Source organism: Biomphalaria glabrata, chromosome 3 (assembly GCF_947242115.1).
Source record: "Biomphalaria glabrata chromosome 3, xgBioGlab47.1, whole genome shotgun sequence".
Classification (NCBI taxonomy): Eukaryota; Metazoa; Mollusca; class Gastropoda; family Planorbidae; genus Biomphalaria; species Biomphalaria glabrata.
In genome coordinates, this window is record NC_074713.1 from 8,448,289 (window position 1) to 8,466,958 (window position 18,670).

Consider the following 18,670-nt stretch of genomic DNA (forward strand, 5'->3'; position numbering starts at 1 on the left):
ATAACAATAATACAAATTGAAATAATATTTAATATTAATAAATATTTGCATTGGAAATATATAATAATAATTTCATAAATACAAGAATACAAGAACCTGACAGGCATCTATTTTCTTTTCAGCCTTTGGAATCTGCCCTTCATCTCCATATGAAATCTGTCCAACACTTCTGTCGTTTGAATTGCAGTTCTATTGACAGTCCTACATTAGAACTCAACTTCCCATCAAGTCTTTTCTTTCTTCTGGTTGTTTTGATTACTGGGAATCCATAGTATTCACTACCTTCTTTTGCTTTTTCGATGGATTGGGTTTTTGTCAGTTTCTCATCATTTTGCAGAAAGCATGAAAGGGTGCAAATTTCTTCAGCAGCTTCCCGTATATGCAGTCCAGACTTTTGTAGTTTCTTCTTAACTATTTTAATTGGGTGCAGAAGCTTTGACCAGAATTCCAGATAGAATAAAAAAAATTATGAATTTTCCACTGCATTAAAGAGATTCTGTGTTAATGTTATATGATATTACGTCATTGTTGGTTGTTTATGTTTTGTGCGAAAGCAAAAGGATTCAGAGCATACAAAAGTGGGAAAGATCCAGATCTCGTTATGCTCGAGTACAGAAATACTCCGATAAGTGGACTGCCGTATTCACCATCACAACTGCTGACGAGTAGAAAACTCAGGGAATCATTCCAACTGATTCCAAACTATTGAAACCATTGGTAGTTGAAAATGCAGAGACATTACTCAACGAACGACAGATGAAAAGCAAAGTGAAAGACGATGCAAAAGCAAGACTACCTAAAGATTATTCTGTCGGAGAAATCGTCTAGGTCAAACATGGCAGAAAGCAGTTGTCATAAAAAAAACATTCAGCACCCAGATCTTACATCATAAAGACAAACGATAGAAAAACCTACAGAAGAAATCAACGCTTTTTGAACTAGAGTTTCGATGAAGACATCTCTGGGTACTATGATACCGATGAAGACAATGAACTGCAAACTGTTGGAACAAACGAAACAGACAGTTATAGACCAACGTATAGAGAATTTGTTGTGCCAGTCAAGACAACCAGAAATGGACGAATTGTTAAAGTTCCTTGTAGATATCACTCTTTAAACTTTAAAAGGAAGGGTGTGATAATAACTTCAAAAGGAAGGAGGTGCTAATATTATATGATATCACGTCATTGTTTTTTGTTTATGTTTTGTGCGAAAGCAAAAGGATTAGATGGAAATAAAAAGAGAGTTTCCATTGGATTGAGGAAAGATGAATAGAGGGGTAATAACTCGAGTGTGAAGTTTAATTCTGAAATTATAGACGCCAAACCCGAATAATGGACTATTCTAGAATAACTTTTGGATCTGTTATACTAAATTCTGTAAATTTTGCTTCAAGGTTAATTAGTGTAGCCATAAAATACTCGCCATTTAGATCTATTATTAGTAAAGGTAACAAGATACCTGGAGTTCGCTTTATGTCATGCAGTTTTATTCGTGGCAACAAAGTTTAAAATGTAAAACTAACTTTAAAAAAAAACTTTGATCTCTGTGGGAAAAAATATTTTTAAAATGTCAACAAAGTCAACGTACTGATAGACCTAGATCTAGGTTTAGTCTTTATTATAAATTTAATCCATAAATGTTGAAAAAAAAAAGAAACCCGTTGACACTATTTGTCAATCAAATATATTAATTTATGTATTTACAAATAAATTTCGGACACCCATTGCCCCCCCCCCCTCCAGGTGGGGGCCCGGGGGATCTTAAAATTCTCCCCCTCCCCCCTTAGGTACACCACTGATAGGTGTATAATCATTAGATTTGAGAGCCAAGTGGTCTGAGTGTCATTAGGCTTGTTGCTTATCTTTGTATCCGGTGCGGCCTTATTAAGGAGACTGGTTTGGCTTGGCTGGTGCTGACGCTGTCTGCTGGTGGGCTGGCGTAGTGGATCTAGGCGCCGAGTGCAGTCCAACGGTTCGTAGGGGCAGAGCTCAGTTGCGGCTATTGTCAATCAAGCCAGAACAGTGTATACTGTTCTCTTTCAGGCCAGTGAGAGGGAGCTCTTGTTCACTTTTGCTGGCTTAGAGTTCCAAGAGCTGAAGGCTCTACCTGACAGTTTCAAGAAGAAAACGAAGCTAAAAAAAAATACCATTTCGATATATAAAAAAGCAAATTACGTACTAAAAATGCTATGAGCGTTGCCAAAGGGGTTTTGAGTTTAAATCCCTCTCTATTATAAAAAAAGGATATAGCACATTTAAATTTCTATGAGCGTATCAACCCCCTAACGGGTATCAACCGGTGCGGACAAATACTGCACCATTCCACATAATGTTCTTGCTTCCTGGCTATTTTCTGGTTTCTTCATTTCCAGAATACCTTTGATCTTCTTTATGTCAGGCTTTATGCCTTGCGCACTAATGCAGTGTCCCATGAAACTTATCTGGTCTTGTTTCTCCACTGTTTTCGTTTCATTTAATTTAATGCATTTCTCTTTGCATCTCTCTCTTAATCTCTTCAGTTTGTCAGAGTGATCTTTTTCTGCTTCTTCTTTGGACTGACCACATCCCACAATCACGATATCATCAGCCACATTAATGCGTCCTTTTAATCCTAACAATGCTTCTGTTAACTTCTTCTGGAATATTTCTCCACTTACACTTAGTCCAAAAGGAAGTCTTGACCATCTGTACCGCCCATATGGTGTGATCATGGTTGTTAGTAGACTAGACTTTTCATCTAGACGTACATGCCAGTAAGCCTCCTTTACGTCTAATTAAGAAAATATTTTTGGAATTTAGGAACTGTGGCATTACAGCTTCCAAAGTTGGTAACTTAAAATGTTCTCTTTTTAAAGCAGTGTTTAGATGTCTTGGGTCAATGCAGATCCTTAAATCCCCACTTGGCTTTTGAACCACAGCCATCAGGTGACCCAATCTGTTGGTTCATTTACAGGAATTAATATTTTCCTTTTTACTAATGTCTCTATTTCTGCTTCCACTTTCTTTTGAAATGCAAATGGTATATTACGACAAGGTGATACCACCGGAGCTATGTTCTCACTGACAGTTAATGATGTTTCACCTAAATCTCCCAGATGACAATCCATTGTTTTTACTTGTGATATGAATCTATCTTCATTTAATGTGATCAGACTTAAACTTAGGCATGTTTTACGGCCTAATATACATTGATAGTGGTTCTCTACAACTGTGAATGTTACCAAATAGTACTTTTTGTTTTTTCGTTATTATTAAGTTAGCAGTGCCCTCGGTTTTTAATTTGGAATTATTCCACATTGTTAATGTTTGAACAGTCTTCTTAATTTGTGTCTTTTTAACATATTTCTTACATATAATGTTAACATCTGCTCCTGTGTCCCGTTGAAATCTTATTTGTTGACCATTTATCATGAATAGTGATGTCATTCTGTCCCTATTTATGTTTAACACATTTATTGAGTTTAAGTGTTCCTCTAGGTCTACTTCATCCATAGCATTATGCATATGTATTTTATTCAAAGTTTTGCACTTCACTGCAAAATGATTTTTACCTTTGCATTTATTGCAAATTTTTCCCCAAGCCGGGCATGCTGTTCTGTTCACTGCATGTTTGCCTCCACAAAACCAGCAATTTATTAGGTTGTGTCTGTTGTCATTTTTCTTTTGTTGTACCTTATCTATCCTGACAAAAGTTTCCTTATTTATCTCTGCTAATCTCTGCTCATATGTTTGGCATGTATCTATACACTTCTTTAATGTAAGATCATCGTGATTCAGTAATCTCTCCTGCAGTCGTTTCTTCACGGAGAATACAATCTTGTCTCTAATCATTCTATCCTTTTCTTTAAAATTACGTTTTTCAGCCTGAGCTCTAAACTGCGAAATGAACACATCCCACCGCATGTTGATTAACATGAACGAATAATAACAAAACTCTAGGTATAAGCTATAGACACCAAATCAGCTGTTTAATCTTACGCCATCTTGGTTGACAACCCCAACTGTAACTAGATCTAGATCTAAAATTAAATCAACCCAAAAGAAGCAATTTCGTATTAATTATGGAATCTAAAATATGCACATTAAAAATAATCAACTGTTTATGAAGCTGCTTACAGATATAGATCTATTCTAGATTTGGATTTCATTTTTTTTAGATGAAAGTGAGAAGGACATAGGTTTTCATAGAAGAAACATTGTGTGCCCTTTATCTCTCTTTTAGCATGATAAAGGGAATCAAACTGATGTTCCATAACTTGCAGAATGTATCTTCTGTGGTAGCTACCGCTATAGTCATTAGCGACTAGCCAGGTTCCATTACTTATGAAGGCGTAAGTTCAAAGAATTAAATCAGGGGCATTTAAGGCAGACTCAATAGCAAAGCTTTTTTATATTAGAAACAAGTTCAATGACTAATTAGCATTATCTGCCTGAAAAACAAATATTTAAAATGTTTGTTATTATTGATTGTAGATGTCAATGATTCAGTTTAATGTTCTGTTGCCGCTATTATGAAATTTGAAGTACACATGAGGCATTATGATCATGAAATCATTGCCAAGTGACAAGAACTTTTATGTCACGGATGAATGTGTGTATGTATGTATAATCTATTTTTACAATCTGCGCGAATGACCGGAAGTGTGTTTTGTTTTCAGACAGAGACCAGCGTGTGTGATATGCAGTAAAGCTGATTAAATTTTATGTGTTTGATCTAGTGGTTTCGTTGTTTTATTTCGTTAACTAGAACTGAACCAGGGACACCTAGAGACGTAGCGAGACCTAAAGTAGATGCTATCGAGTTATTATTATAAATATAATATGAAAGCTGTGACATATTTGGAGGCTCATTTATCTAGTTACCTGACTTAGTCTTGGAAGACATTAGGCAGAACTGCGGTTCGCCATTATGAAAAGGTCAAGGACCAAGAAGGCCGTGAAGTCGTGAAGAGTGTGCGCACACGTGCAACGGCGGGAAAAAAAGTCTATCAGCCGAAACGAAACCAGGTCAAACATAGTGATTAAACTATTAGTGTTGTTTATATTGTATGCTAGAGATATAAACAAAATGTCAGAGAGATTAATACAGTTAATAGCTGCTGGAAAAGAGATGGGATTGTCAGGGACAGCTCTACAGGAGTGGGTGAAAGAAAGAGAAGTCAAGCTGGAAAAGAAAGAAAAAGAAAGAGAAGACGCAGATCGAGATGAAAGAGCTAAAGAGAGGAAAGTGAGAGTTAAAGAGGCTGAAGAAAGAGCTAAAGAAAGAGAGGCAGAAGCAAGAGCTAAAGAGAAAGAAGCTGAGGTAGAAATACACAAATTGAGAGTCAGAGAGTTGGAGCTTAGGGAGACGAAAGGAGAAATCAAAGAGCATATCAAACCTGTAGGGAAACCAAAGTTGCCACCTTTTAATGAGAACGTATCAAATGGATGCAAATTTGGCGAGATTTGAAGTGCATGCTCAAGCTACAGAAATACCTAAAACTCAGTGGGGAAGTCATCTATACACATTATTACAGGGAAAGGCACTGCAAGCTTGTATCGACTTTTCTAAGAAAGATCTAGAAGAATATGACAAGGTGATGGAAGTATTAATGAAAAGATACAACTTGACAGATGATGGGTATAGAGAGAAGTTCCATAAAGCTAAACCAGAGAGAAACCAGCCATTCCATGAATTTGTTGAGGACATTACAAGATACTTAATGCGTTGGGTAGAATTGTCTAATACTGAAAAGACATTCGAAGGTCTCATTGATCTGTTCATCAGAGACAAGATCCTCACATCTTGCAATCCTCAGTTAGTGGCTTTTCTACATGAAAGGAAACCGAAAGATGTGCCAACAGCAGTCAAGTTGTGTCAGCAATTTATTACTGCACATCCAGAGCAGACAATTCAGAGAGAGGAAGACTTGATAACTAGCAAGTTTGTATTTGCTGCAAAGACTAATGATAACAGAAGTCGCTTTAAACAAGAATAGGACCGTCTGCAGAAAAGAAGTGTGGCTGAAAAAAGAAAATGTTTTAAGTGTTTAAAAACGGGACATTTAGCAGCCCAATATAGAAACAAAAGCCCATTAAGACGAAATGAGACTATGGGCTCAAGCAGAAGTCAGGAATTTAAAACCAGCAACAGTGGAAGACCAACCAGACATCCGTATAATGCGTCAGTTTGCATAGACTATCAACATGGTGAACAACTTCCTCAGAAGCTGATCAGATCCAGATGGCTGGAGCTGTAACTTGTGACGCTGGGAAATTAAAAATGTATCCTGGATTTGTTCGGAAGAAATCTATTTGGGTCTTGAGAGACACAGGAGCGACCACAATCGGAGTGAAGAGACTACATGTGCACCCTCACCAGTTGACGGGTAAGAAAGTCCAATGTATGACATTTGGAGGAACAATTGAAAAATATCCCACAGCTGTTATTGACATTGATACGCCATTTTTATCTGGGAAAGTTGAAGCATGTGTGTTGGAGAGGCCTGCAGCTGACTTGATTCTAGGAAACGTGACTGGCATAACTGAGCCTACCATCACAGATAGCTACAAGTGGCAAAGGTCAGCAATGTCAGAAGCTACAAATGCGGTAACTAGATCTCAATCTGGTGTAATAGAAAACATGGGACAACCGATCTTACATAGTCAGATTGAACAGCCAGAATCAGAATTAACATCCAGTTATGCATGGAAACAATGGTTAAACTTTTTGAATTGGCGGAGCGTCCTACCAGTAAATTTAAAGTGAAAAATGGACTTCTGATGAGACAAAGCTAAACTACAGCTAGTCGTTCCTGCCGCCGACAGAAACAGAATTTTAGAGTTAGGTCATGACTCACCTTTTGCGGGTCATATGGGGACAGCACGAACAAAAATACAGCACCGTAGAAAGAGAGCGCTTGGCAGTTGTTTGGGCAGTAACCAAGTTGGCCAGATACCTTTTGAGCAGAACATTGTACTCCGCACAGATTACGCACCCTTACGCTGTTTAAACACACGTAAGTCGGTGAATTCCAGGGTAACTCGCTGGCCCTGATGCTTCAGGACTTTGTGTCTTCATCTTTTAAGACTGTGTGTCTTCATCTTTTAAGACTGTGTGTCTGCAGCTTTTAAGACTGTGTGTCTTCATATTTTAAGACTGTGTGTCTTCATCTTCTAAGACTGTGTGTCTTAACTATAGACTGTGTGCCTATTACATTGCAGTCTGTGTGACTACATTAAAGTCTGTGTGACTACATTAAAGTCTGTGTGACTATGTTCAAGTTGCTTGGATACATAACGCCTGTGTGACATATTCAGAGCCTTTGTGGCCTATCGAACGAACATTTTTGTTGTATTGTGGTGAAATGTTTGATACTTGTTTTATAATCGTGTTTTGTATGTATCTTTGTAAAAAATGATTATAATTTTAGGAGGGGCGAGATGTCACGGATGAATGTGTGTATGTATGTATGTATAATCTATTTTTACAATCTGCGCGAATGACCGGAAGTGTGTTTTGTTTTCAGACAGAGACAAGCGTGTGTGATATACAGTAAAGATAATTAAAGTTTATGTGTTTGATCTAGTGGTTTCATTGTTTTATTTCGTTAACTACAGCTGAACCAGGGACACCTAGAGACGTAGCGAGACCTAAAGTAGATGCTATCGAGTTATTATTATAAATATAATAGGAAAGCTGTGACATTTATCATTCTAAGTTATTCTATAAAAGTCTAAGACAAAGACTAAAAGCGTAAATATTTGGACAAATGTACAAAATGTCTTATATAACTTTATGCTCTGTTAACTTTAGGATGGCTGCCTTTCATGTATGTTATGTGCTTGAATGATTTAATTTTAGTCTTTCCTGGGTATATTTCTTGATACTTAGGAAAACACGCATTCGCCCCTCAAAATACGCATTTCCAGGTCTGGGAATACGTATTTCCATTTAGGAATGTAGGCATCTCTGCAAATAGGCAATGGGTTAGATATAGGGTTGTAGACTTTTAGCACAGTTATTGTTAGGATCTTGAAGTGATAACATCGATTTAGTGACTGACCCCACTGTGGTTATTCTATTTTTTTTTTAATCTCGAGTGAACTAAGTTACTGAGCATTGATCCTGTTCGTTGTTATAGTATCTTGTGACGTAATTTAGTTCTTTAGTCATCGAACTCTCATCAGTAACACACCATACAAGGTGTCCAAAAATCTAGGAGTATCAAGGTACTGTAGTCATACATCAAGTACAACTTAGACATACATCCGTCACAGTACTGAGTTTGTTAACCCTTAAAGTACTGAGCTTTTTTTTACAATGAGTGCATACAAAACGGATTTACAAAGCTAGAGTTTAGAGGCTAAATTACCAGACGCGTCTAAAGGGTTAAGGAGAACGTACACTAACATTTTGTCTTTAAAAGGGGGCGCCATTGGTGAAAGTTTGAGAGAATAAAGAGAAAAGCAGTATTAGACTTGAGATGTCTTCGTATTAGTAGAGTATAAATCTTGAACATGCACGCTTATTTTGTAATAAACATTTTCATTTCTTTTCTTTCTTGACTGAATGTCTGTAGGTTTTAAGACATAATAAAACTACCGAAAACTTTCGTCGCCAAATTGAAATGAAAACTATGTGTAGTGGAGCGGATACCGTTTCAGGAAACACCGGCCACCCCGATATCCACGTGACCCTTCACCCTAGATGGCGCCTTGTGTCCGCGCATGACAAGGCAGACCAACGTGGGCACTGTCCATTCGACCGGCATCTCTTATCGCTGTAGTGTCCGTATGCTACTGGACCTACGTCGTCTCCACTCCCTGTTCGTGTCTGGTTCTACACCATGTGTTTATGTATGGCTGCAGGTCTTTAATGCATAATAAACAGTTGGAATCGTCCTACGAGTTGCCTTCGTCATGTCATTTAGTTTGTTCTGTGCCAAACCCACCACAGAAACTTGGTAGCACGAGTGGGGTCAGGAAGAGAGACAACACTGTTCGATCAGAAGGCGTCTCAGAATCTGCTTCCTGACAACCGAAACTAAGAAAGTGACAACCAGACGTAGATGTCAACAAGTAACAGTTAGTTTATTCCTGTTTCTGTACTTTCAAATATTTTCTATTTTTTGTTTTCTTCTTTTTGTTTCAGGGTAGTTAGATTTAGTTTAGTTTATTTTAATATAATTTGCTTATATTTTCTTAATTGTGATTTTACTTCGCTTGAACATTGTTTCTGTTGAGATAGATTTTGTTTTTAGGTTACTATTATTGTTAGAGTTTCTTAAGACCTGCAGCCAGATGGAGATGGTGGAACCTAGTTCAGTGAAAGGGAGAGACTTGGGTCCCACGTGCAGTGGAGGAGAGCCGGAGGGAATGGAATGTGTCACTAAGGGGATGTTGACTCGACTACAAGCTGAACTTGAGGCATTGAAACTGGCCTGCCAGCGCCCTCACTACATCATAGAACCTACTAGAAAAATGAGACAGTTCAGTGGGGATGGCAGAAATGTTGAGGTTTCAATTGAAGATTTCGTCAGAGAAATAAGAGATCTATGGGAACTTCGGCCTTACCTCTCGCCTCAAGAGAAGACAGCAACCATCATTGCGAATATAAGTGGTTCAGCTAGAGTAGAGGTAGATCTTCAGCCACCTCATATCAGAAGTGATCCAGAAGCTCTGCTCGATGCACTTACCTCTGCGTTTGAAGTAATTATACCGGTGCGAGAGGCAGAGATTACATTTCTGATGTCGCAGCAAAGAAGACGTGAGTCACTTCTTGAATTTTCTCACCGACTATTTAAGGAGTTTACAACGGCCATAAGACAAGAAAAAAGAGAAGGAATAGATTGCTTCAAGGAGGAAAGATTGAGGGACCAATATGCCTATGGAGTGAGAGATCCAGAACTTCGCAGAGAGCTGTTTAGGTTCATAGCGCAACATCCCCAGATAAGTTTTCAAAGTCTACGAAACTATGCATTCAAGTTGGAGAACCAGAACAAAGATGCAGCTCGAGCCCAAGAGCAGTGGTCTGAGGTTCTCTTAGCAAAATTGGCCAAGTTAGAGAAGCAACTTGAAGAGATAAAGGGGTCAGGCTATAACATTCTGCTAAGTTCAACTAACGCTAACCCACTCTCTAGTCAACAACACCAGGGGTCTGGTTATAACAGTCTGCCAAGCTCAACTAACCCACTTTCTAGTCAACCACATAGTCAACGCAGACCAACACAAAGACACACGAAACATAGCAACCAAAACAGAATTCGACCAACAGCACCGCCGGGTCTTGTGTGGTCAAGGACGAAGAGAGGATTCTTCCCATACACTCATGATGGATCACCAGTCTGCACCCAGTGCTGGGAAGTTGGACATTTAAGGCGTCACTGTCAGCAATCACCACAACTCACAGCTGAGGTTCAATCTGTGAGCAACAGTGAACCCATTGTTTCACAGCCAACCCACCAAGTAGAACAACGAACCAATGAGCAACAAGCTGATGCAATGTACAATACAGATGCAAGTCACTCAATTCAAACATCGAGAAATAGAAACTTTAACTCTGGGCAGCCAAACAAGAACAGGCATAACAGAGTCCGGAGGCCAGATAGACAAAGAAGAAACTACAAGCATTTTAACCAGCCACAAAGACTATTTCGCTCACTGCTCCCTATCACACTTTCTACAGCTTCCCAGTCATTATGTTTAGAGAAAGACAGACCACTCTGTATGACCGATGGAACCAGCACGTTACAAACTGGAAAGATGCTTGTCGTTCCAGAAGACACTGACAAGAAACAGTTGTTTCGGTTTTCAGAAACCTACTAGGCTGAACGCCCCGGGACGGATCGTTTCAAGCTAGGGGCTCTGTAGTGGAGCGGATACCGTTTCAGGAAACACCGGCCACCCCGATATCCACGTGACCCTTCACCCTAGATGGCGCCTTGTGTCCGCGCATGACAAGGCAGACCAACGTGGGCACTGTCCATTCGACCGGCATCTCTTATCGCTGTAGTGTCCGTATGCTACTGGACCTACGTCGTCTCCACTCCCTGTTCGTGTCTGGTTCTACACCATGTGTTTATGTATGGCTGCAGGTCTTTAATGCATAATAAACAGTTGGAATCGTCCTACGAGTTGCCTTCGTCATGTCATTTAGTTTGTTCTGTGCCAAACCCACCACATATGTTTGACATCTTGGACAGCTTTAACGATGTAACAGATTCCATATTTTTAGATGGAACAAATTTAAACGACTAGACTAACCCAACACTAAATCCAGAAACCTTGACATTTTGACATTTAACGATGTAACAGATTCCATATTTTTAGATACAAATTTAAACGACTGGCCTAACCCAACACTAAATCCAGAAACCTTGACATTTTGACATTTAACGATGTAACAGATTCCATATTTTTAGATACAAATTTAAACGACTGGCCTAACCCAACACTAAATCCAGAAACCTTGACATTTTGACATTTAACGATATAACAGATTCCATATTTTTAGATACAAATTTAAACGACTGGCCTAACCCAACACTAAATCCAGAAACCTTGACATTTTGACATTTAACGATATAACAGATTCCATATTTTTAGATACAAATTTAAACGACTGGCCTAACCCAACACTAAATCCAGAAACCTTGACATTTTGACATTTAACGATATAACAGATTCCATATTTTTAGATGGAACAAATTTAAACGACTGGCCTAAACCAAAACCAAATCCAGACACATGCAGAGATTCTCCTGGCTTTCAACTATATCGCAACAAGAATGTACAGATGTGTTTGAAGTTTAATGTCTTTGGATCTCCTGTTGAATTTAGAAAAGCTAAAATATATTGTTCTAGTAAGTTGTGTTTCTTTGTGAATTAGTTTTCTACTCGTATATATCGAAACTTTTATGCCTTAGATTATCTCAGTGTGCAAGGGTCCAATCTTTTTGGTGCATCTGTGGAAAAGGGGCATTTGGAAGGTTTTCTTGCTTCCGACGTGAGCCAAAACAACTTAGCTGGAATCGGACTTTGAAGTTAAGCCACCTTGATACCGCTGGCTGTCTATTTAAGAACGATTTGTTGAATGTGTGCCAACTATTGAAGCTCTTGAGTCTGAAAATGTAAATTCTAGAAGCACAGACTGAGGGCTAAGGCCCCAACTGTGTCTGTAAACTTACATTGTGTTACATGCTTTTGAGCAGATGTACCTGGAAACGTCCACCATAACAAGAGCACAGTCAGACTGAAGACTTAAGTATTGACAAATAGATAATCAAGCTAGTCATATTTAAAATTTATTTCTAAAAAAAAGCATAAAAAAGAATAAGCTCAATGCTTTGAAAACATATTCTTTTTTTCCTGAGAGAAAGAAATAAGGATGTTAGATTACATGTTCATGAGATGTATTTTAATCAACAGAGCATTTTATTTCCAGCGCAATCGGCTATTTTAGGCATTTTTGAAATTAAAGAGAAATTAGAAATTTTGCAAAAACAGACAAGATGTGTTTGGATCTCCTTTAGATATGATTTGTATTTTAAGAACTTCATTTTCGGAGATGATTTTTCTTACGAACAGTACAGTAAAGAAAAACATAAAAATTTTTTTTACAAAGGGAAGCAATTTAAAATACTGTCAGCTTTTCAATTAATAAATCTAGGTATTTAAATATCATGTGTGTAAAAATGTTAAAGTAATAACTGCCGATCTTGCGATCACCTTTATTTCCCATAACTTTAATCGGCTTCACATTAGAATTAGATTCCGGGACGGTCCAAGAATTCAGACATTCAAAGTTCCAGATTGGAACTCCCATCATCCTCGGTTTGGAAAACCAAAACGCTTGATATCAAATGTGTACATCAAACGAATCTGTGATAAAGATGGTAATGAAAGTATAGTAACAAAAGTAAAGTTCCCCTTTCAAACCTATAGGACAAATGATGTAAAGGTCATCTGTTTTTGTTCCCTAAACCTTTAGATGATACTCTCTCCTGAGAGGTTTAAATTGCTATTTTTTTTTTTTGCAAAAGCAAAGAGACACGGTTTCTCCTTCTCCCAGAAGAGGGGTACCATGAGTAGAAGTTTTACAAGAACTGTACACATTTTTTTAAAAACAAATTTTATTTATTTAGCCGCAAAGAACAAATCCTATACTCTTAAGCGAGCAATTCTTGTATGTATGTATTTATATATATATATATATATATATATATATATATATAAATTTTATTTCGAAAACGGCTCTAACGATTTTCTTTAAAATTTCACGGTATGTGCATAATAGTGAGAAAAAAATTCTCAACTCATTGGCCACATCGGGAAAACTCGAGTTCGACCGTTAAATCGGTTTAAAAATGCCTCATTATCGAAAAATTAATTTTGGCTAGAATCTTTTATGAATGAAAGTTTTCCATGACGTGAACGGGAAAAACGCTGCTTACGTCACTAGGCTTACAGCAGTGCAGTACACTAAAATATTTCTTTGCAAACAAGAACGAGTTCTAAAGGATCATTAGACCTAATTAAACAATTGCGCACCATCTTATTGTAGATTGATTTATTATAGAAATATAAAAGAGAAGTAATGAAATGAAATGTACAAATGTAAGTTTAGTTATTGTGATTGAAGTGCTTAATAAATTGTTTACACTTTAATTGCGTAGAGCGGTGTAGATACCTTTTACTTTGTTGTTTATTTTGCTGGTGACCTCTAGCTGTCTCGTTCTGAGGCCGCATGCAACCAGGTGCTCTCTTCTATGTCAGTTAAGGCAAGTTGGCGCCTAAGCTGGTGTTTTAAGCGTTTCGGTGTTACGTCGACCACATTTTAGCTCACCAAAAAAAAAAAAAAGACTGCCTTTGGCATGCGTTCGTCTGAGATTCGTCACCCATACAGATAATACTACTCTGTCTTAATCGACCACCGGCGGACAATGGTTATGCTTGCCCTGGAGGTGGTAAAATATGTAAGTCACAGCTGGGGCTGCGTAGCAACGGGAAATACTGCAATCCTCATTAATCTTCGGACTCGAAGACAAACCTTATTATTATTATTTTTTTGCTGGTTCATGCTTCGGTGTCTACTGTCCCGTACCAAAAACAAAGGAAATGGTCATAACACAGCTTCTCTACGCTTTACTTGCTCACACTAAACATGATATCTAGCCATCGGTCAACGATTTTGCGCAAGCTGCACCCTCTTTTAATTTAACTCTAAACCTCGGTAAAAAGCTTGGGGTTAGGGCGTGGAGACGGAATGCCCAGGAGAGATCTGAATGTGTAAAAGCAGGCCATATCCCTCCACGGGGTGTAGCACCACTGGGATGGATGGATGGCAAAAGCCGGTATGAACTTCTTATAGTCCGACAGTCAGGCTGGGCAGGGCACGTATCCCGTATGGGGGACGAACATATTGTTTGGCGTAACAGAGGTGCCCCACGGAAACGTTTCTTAAGGATACTAATGCAATGATTTAAGTCTATTAAAAAAAATGTGCCATTTTACTTTGTCACAAAGTGCCTGTTTTATCCTATAACGTAGAGATTTGCGTCACTTGATGTTTCGTACTAAAGCCATAATGAATATACTAATTCCATAATTAAATGTCTGAAATAATCATCTGAGAAGTTACACTGCAAAGACTTTTTTCCAAGCCAATAATAGTAGGCCTACAATAGTTTTATGCAAAATATGGATTGTAAAACTATAAGACGGACGTGAGCTATGGTTTGTCTAGACTGTAGGAGGACTTAAGAGACTTTACATTTAATCGCCATGTACAATTACATTTAGAACTAACAGAACACTAAAGCAATTCTTCAGATTAGTAGTCTTTATCCGATCGTTCATTTTCGTAATTACAAAAATATTCCCAAAATGACTTCGGGTATATATCCTTCCTTAACAAATTATTCATCCGAGCGAGGCTCGGTCACCTGATATTGTTCAAAAAGCTGTCAATGTCACAAATGCAAACAATATACGAATAAAACTAACTATGAATTTGAATTAATGTCGTCACAATTATGGGTTCACTTTCAGTCAACTAAAGTGCGTCTCTACAGGCGCCTCTACTTAGTCTAAAAGTACCTAGACACAAAGGTGGTCTCTTTCCACTTAAGGGAATCTGTACATTCTCGTGTAGGTTTATGTAATCTAAGCCTAGAATTACATCGGAATATAATACATCTAGAAGTGTCAGTTAAATATTTTCATATGTTTCATCTATGAGTCGATTGTTAGCAAAGATACAGCCTTCAGTAACTCGAGACAAATGAGTAGAAGTCAAAACTATTCTGTCCATGGAGGTTTTTGTCGGCCATTAGTGATTTATGGCAACTAGTGCAGATATATAACTCTCACAACTTCTATCAGGGCTTTTGACTGTCTGTCGGGGCTTTAAGTGGCACCCACAGTTGAGAAGGATCAATGAAGTTGATTTTCCTAATCCTAAAAAATGCTACGCAGCGAGGGCAAATGCTGTAGATTTTCTTGACTTGAAGTATTTCTGAAAATTTCATTTCTTGCCACACTGATTACATGTTGCGTCACGTGCAGGGCACTCATTACCAGGATGTCTTCCTCTGCCGCAGAAGTAACACTTGCTAGATGTAGCGTTTACCTCTTGTTTAGTTTGAGTCGAATTAATCGAGACTCATAGATCAGGCAACTGGGGAGCGACAGAATCAGCAGGGTGTTCTCTTACAGAATTTGTAGTTGCCCCACAAGTAGTTTCTGGCTGTGATTCATACAAGGCTTAAAGCTTTTGAAAATCTGATTTAACCTTAAATTTTCCTTCCGAAACATCGCAATAGTTTTAAGTATCTATAATTAATTGTTCCGGATATTTTTGTGAAAAACAAACAAATGCCAACGAATGTTTGTTTACTCTTATAACTTATATTAAATTTAATTTCCATGCTTAAACGTTGCAAAAATTCATGATTATAATATGTTGTTCCAATTTTTTAAATAAATAGCCATAGACATAAATAAATATAGACTGGCTGAAGGAAGTAACTTCATGTAACTTGAAAACATGTATATCTATTGTATTCGGATTTCCGAATAATGAAAAATTGCATGATCTTCATTCTTAGAGATTAAACAAAACACTAGTGAAAATATTGTAATACTTATTAAGGTTATGGCTGAAATAGATATGAATACTTAACTTTTATACTGCTCATAAATGCTGTATAATAAAGTACAAAAAATTGCAAGTCACAAACGTTCGTTTAAAAAAACTCTTGAATCGGCCAGTCTATATTTATTTATGTCTATGTAAATAGCATATAAATGCTAAATGAAAAATCTCTACTTGCTACGGATATTGTTTTTTATAAAAAAAAACATTACATCAACTGATTGTTTGGAATTGCATAATTGACTTAAATTACATTTTTATATACGTTACTACAGTTAAGTTATCCATATTAAAATTGGTCCGTATTTTTAACTTAAAATTATGTCAAATGACTTTATCTTAAAAAAATATTGGTTTTTCAGGATTTTAAAATAAGAAAGTAATCTACTAGAAACAATTATTGAAAATCCTTTTTTATTTAGACTTCTTTAACATTAAATTTTCTTGCTGAAACATCACAAAAGAATTTCTATCGGTAATGAATGTTCCGGTTTTTGTTTTGAAAAAAAAACGACCTACATTACTTTAATTTTCATACAAATTGTCACCTAATTGTTCCGAATTTTTTTTTTGAAACTCTACTAACGCCAAATAACTGTTTCAAATCCCTCTTCTAATAAATAAAATAACTTTATTCGAAACACATCGGGAAAACTCATTTACGAAAATCGGTTGTTCCGGATTTTTTTTTTAATGAAAAACATTTCAACTCTTTACCTTTACCTATCCCTTAGTCTATTGGACAGTTGGGGCACCATGCAAGACTCATCAACCGTCTTTCTCCATTCCTCTCTATCTTTTGCCTTAGTTAGAACCTCTTTCAATAGCAGGCCCGTAGACCACCCATCGATTTCTCTGACTGCCTTTTCGTCTTTTTTTCTGGTACCGAAGGAAGATCTTTGCGAGCCCCGAAGAATATGGCAATAGATTTTAAGCTTGCGTTTTTTTTACAATAGTTAGTAGGTCATCATGGGGTCTAATCGCTGCAATAACCCTGTCTCTAATCTCTAGGTTTGTGATTCGGTAAATAAAATATGATACCTAGGATCCATCGCACGTCTATGTACACTACATTTAATTTTCTAGCTAAAAAGTTACAAAATCTATTTTATTATTAGTATTATGTTCAGTATTTTAAAGGAAAACAAAGTATGGTATTAAATGTCTCAACAAGGATATGGTACATCTAATTTTCATACTAGACTAGGGGTGGACTGGCTATCTGGCTATATGGGCAAACTGGCAAATGGGCCGGTCTGGTCGCGACAAAAAAAAATAAATTCAATACAGACAACTTAAAAAAAAAGTGGCAGTGACAGCAGCTAAACACAGATGCTCTAACACGTTTTCTTTTTTTTTTCTTTTATAAAATTTATTTATTCCCCTTAATTTTGTTGGAAATTTAACAAGAATCTAAAAAAAAAAAGGTTACAAAGACAGTTAGTGTGGAAACACAAACTCAAAATCGGCCCCCGAAGTGGTCCAACTAGGCAGGCTTCAATATTTTCAGAAAGAACATCCGAAGGAAATTATGTAGTGTGATATTGATATTTAATTTTGATATCATCTGAAGGATTATCACAATGAGTGTTGTCAACTCTCTTGGGCTGTTTGAGGTGCTGCAGTTAAGTGCTTGCAGAGTACATTGGGAGTCTGTAAAGACAACAATATCTGATGGTGGTTGCACTCCTTCATATAATTTCTTTTCCACTGTCTGTAGTGCTATGATAATTGCCTCAATTTCGGCTTGGAAGTTTGAGCAGTAATCACCACAGGGTGCACTTACCTCAAAGTGTTTATTTTTAGGGAAGACCAGGAAGGCACCAAGACCAGCATTGATAGTGGCTTTGAAAGCCGATACGTCTGTATATATATATGGATAGATGTTTTTTGATAGCTTTCAATTGTTTCAAGCGTGCCTACTTTGAGCTTCAGTGGATTTGATTCTTTTGTTAAGGTGTGTTATGAAAATTATATTCTGTATCGGTTTTCGTTCTTATGTTTACATGTGCTTGTAACTCGTCCGTAAGAATGTGTTCACGAAATGTGTGTTGTGTAGTCATTCAGTGTGTTAAAGCCATACTATACAGACATGGTTTTCGACTCTCTTATCTCTTATTTAGTAAATTAGTTTTGATGGTTGGTTGTTTGTAGTTTAGTCCGGGTGTAATGTTTGAAAACCTGGTAATTTTTTCTCTGTTATTTGGTAGGTGGTGTTTTAGGGCTAGTTCGTCAGTAAGTTGGATCAGAGTCCTTTGCTTTTTTTTGGTTGTTTTTCCTATTTCTCTGTGTTAGTAATTTATTTGGATGATCGTCCTCCAACCTTCTGTATCTCTCAATAGCTTCTAATGCTGCTCTGTTGCGCCTTAACTTAAGAGGTTCAATATTGGGGTCTATTTCACAGGCTGCTATGGGAGTAGTTCTCATACCTCCACTAATTAGCCACAAGGCTTGGTTTTGGATTGTGTCTGATGATGATTGATAGGTTTTGTTGGCAGCTACTTGTATGGAGAGACAGTTATCCATTACAGAT

General features: G+C 37.3%; 1 protein-coding gene across 2 annotated transcripts in view; it reads left to right on the forward strand.

The window, feature by feature from the left end:
• Positions 1 to 18,670, forward strand: part of LOC106058558 (uncharacterized) — a 57,026-nt gene that overhangs the window by 9,805 nt on the left and 28,551 nt on the right. Inside the window, exons 2-3 of one of the 2 annotated variants that reach the window (XR_008776902.1) lie at positions 11,681 to 11,845; positions 12,427 to 12,600. Coding sequence is in view for 1 of the 2 variants with exons in the window: in XM_056023248.1 (XP_055879223.1) it covers positions 11,681 to 11,845 (165 nt within the window). In the remaining variant the exon portion in view is untranslated. Of the gene's footprint in view, positions 1 to 11,680; positions 11,846 to 12,426; positions 12,601 to 18,670 lie in introns of those variants that run through there. The other variant, XM_056023248.1, reaches the window with a different exon arrangement.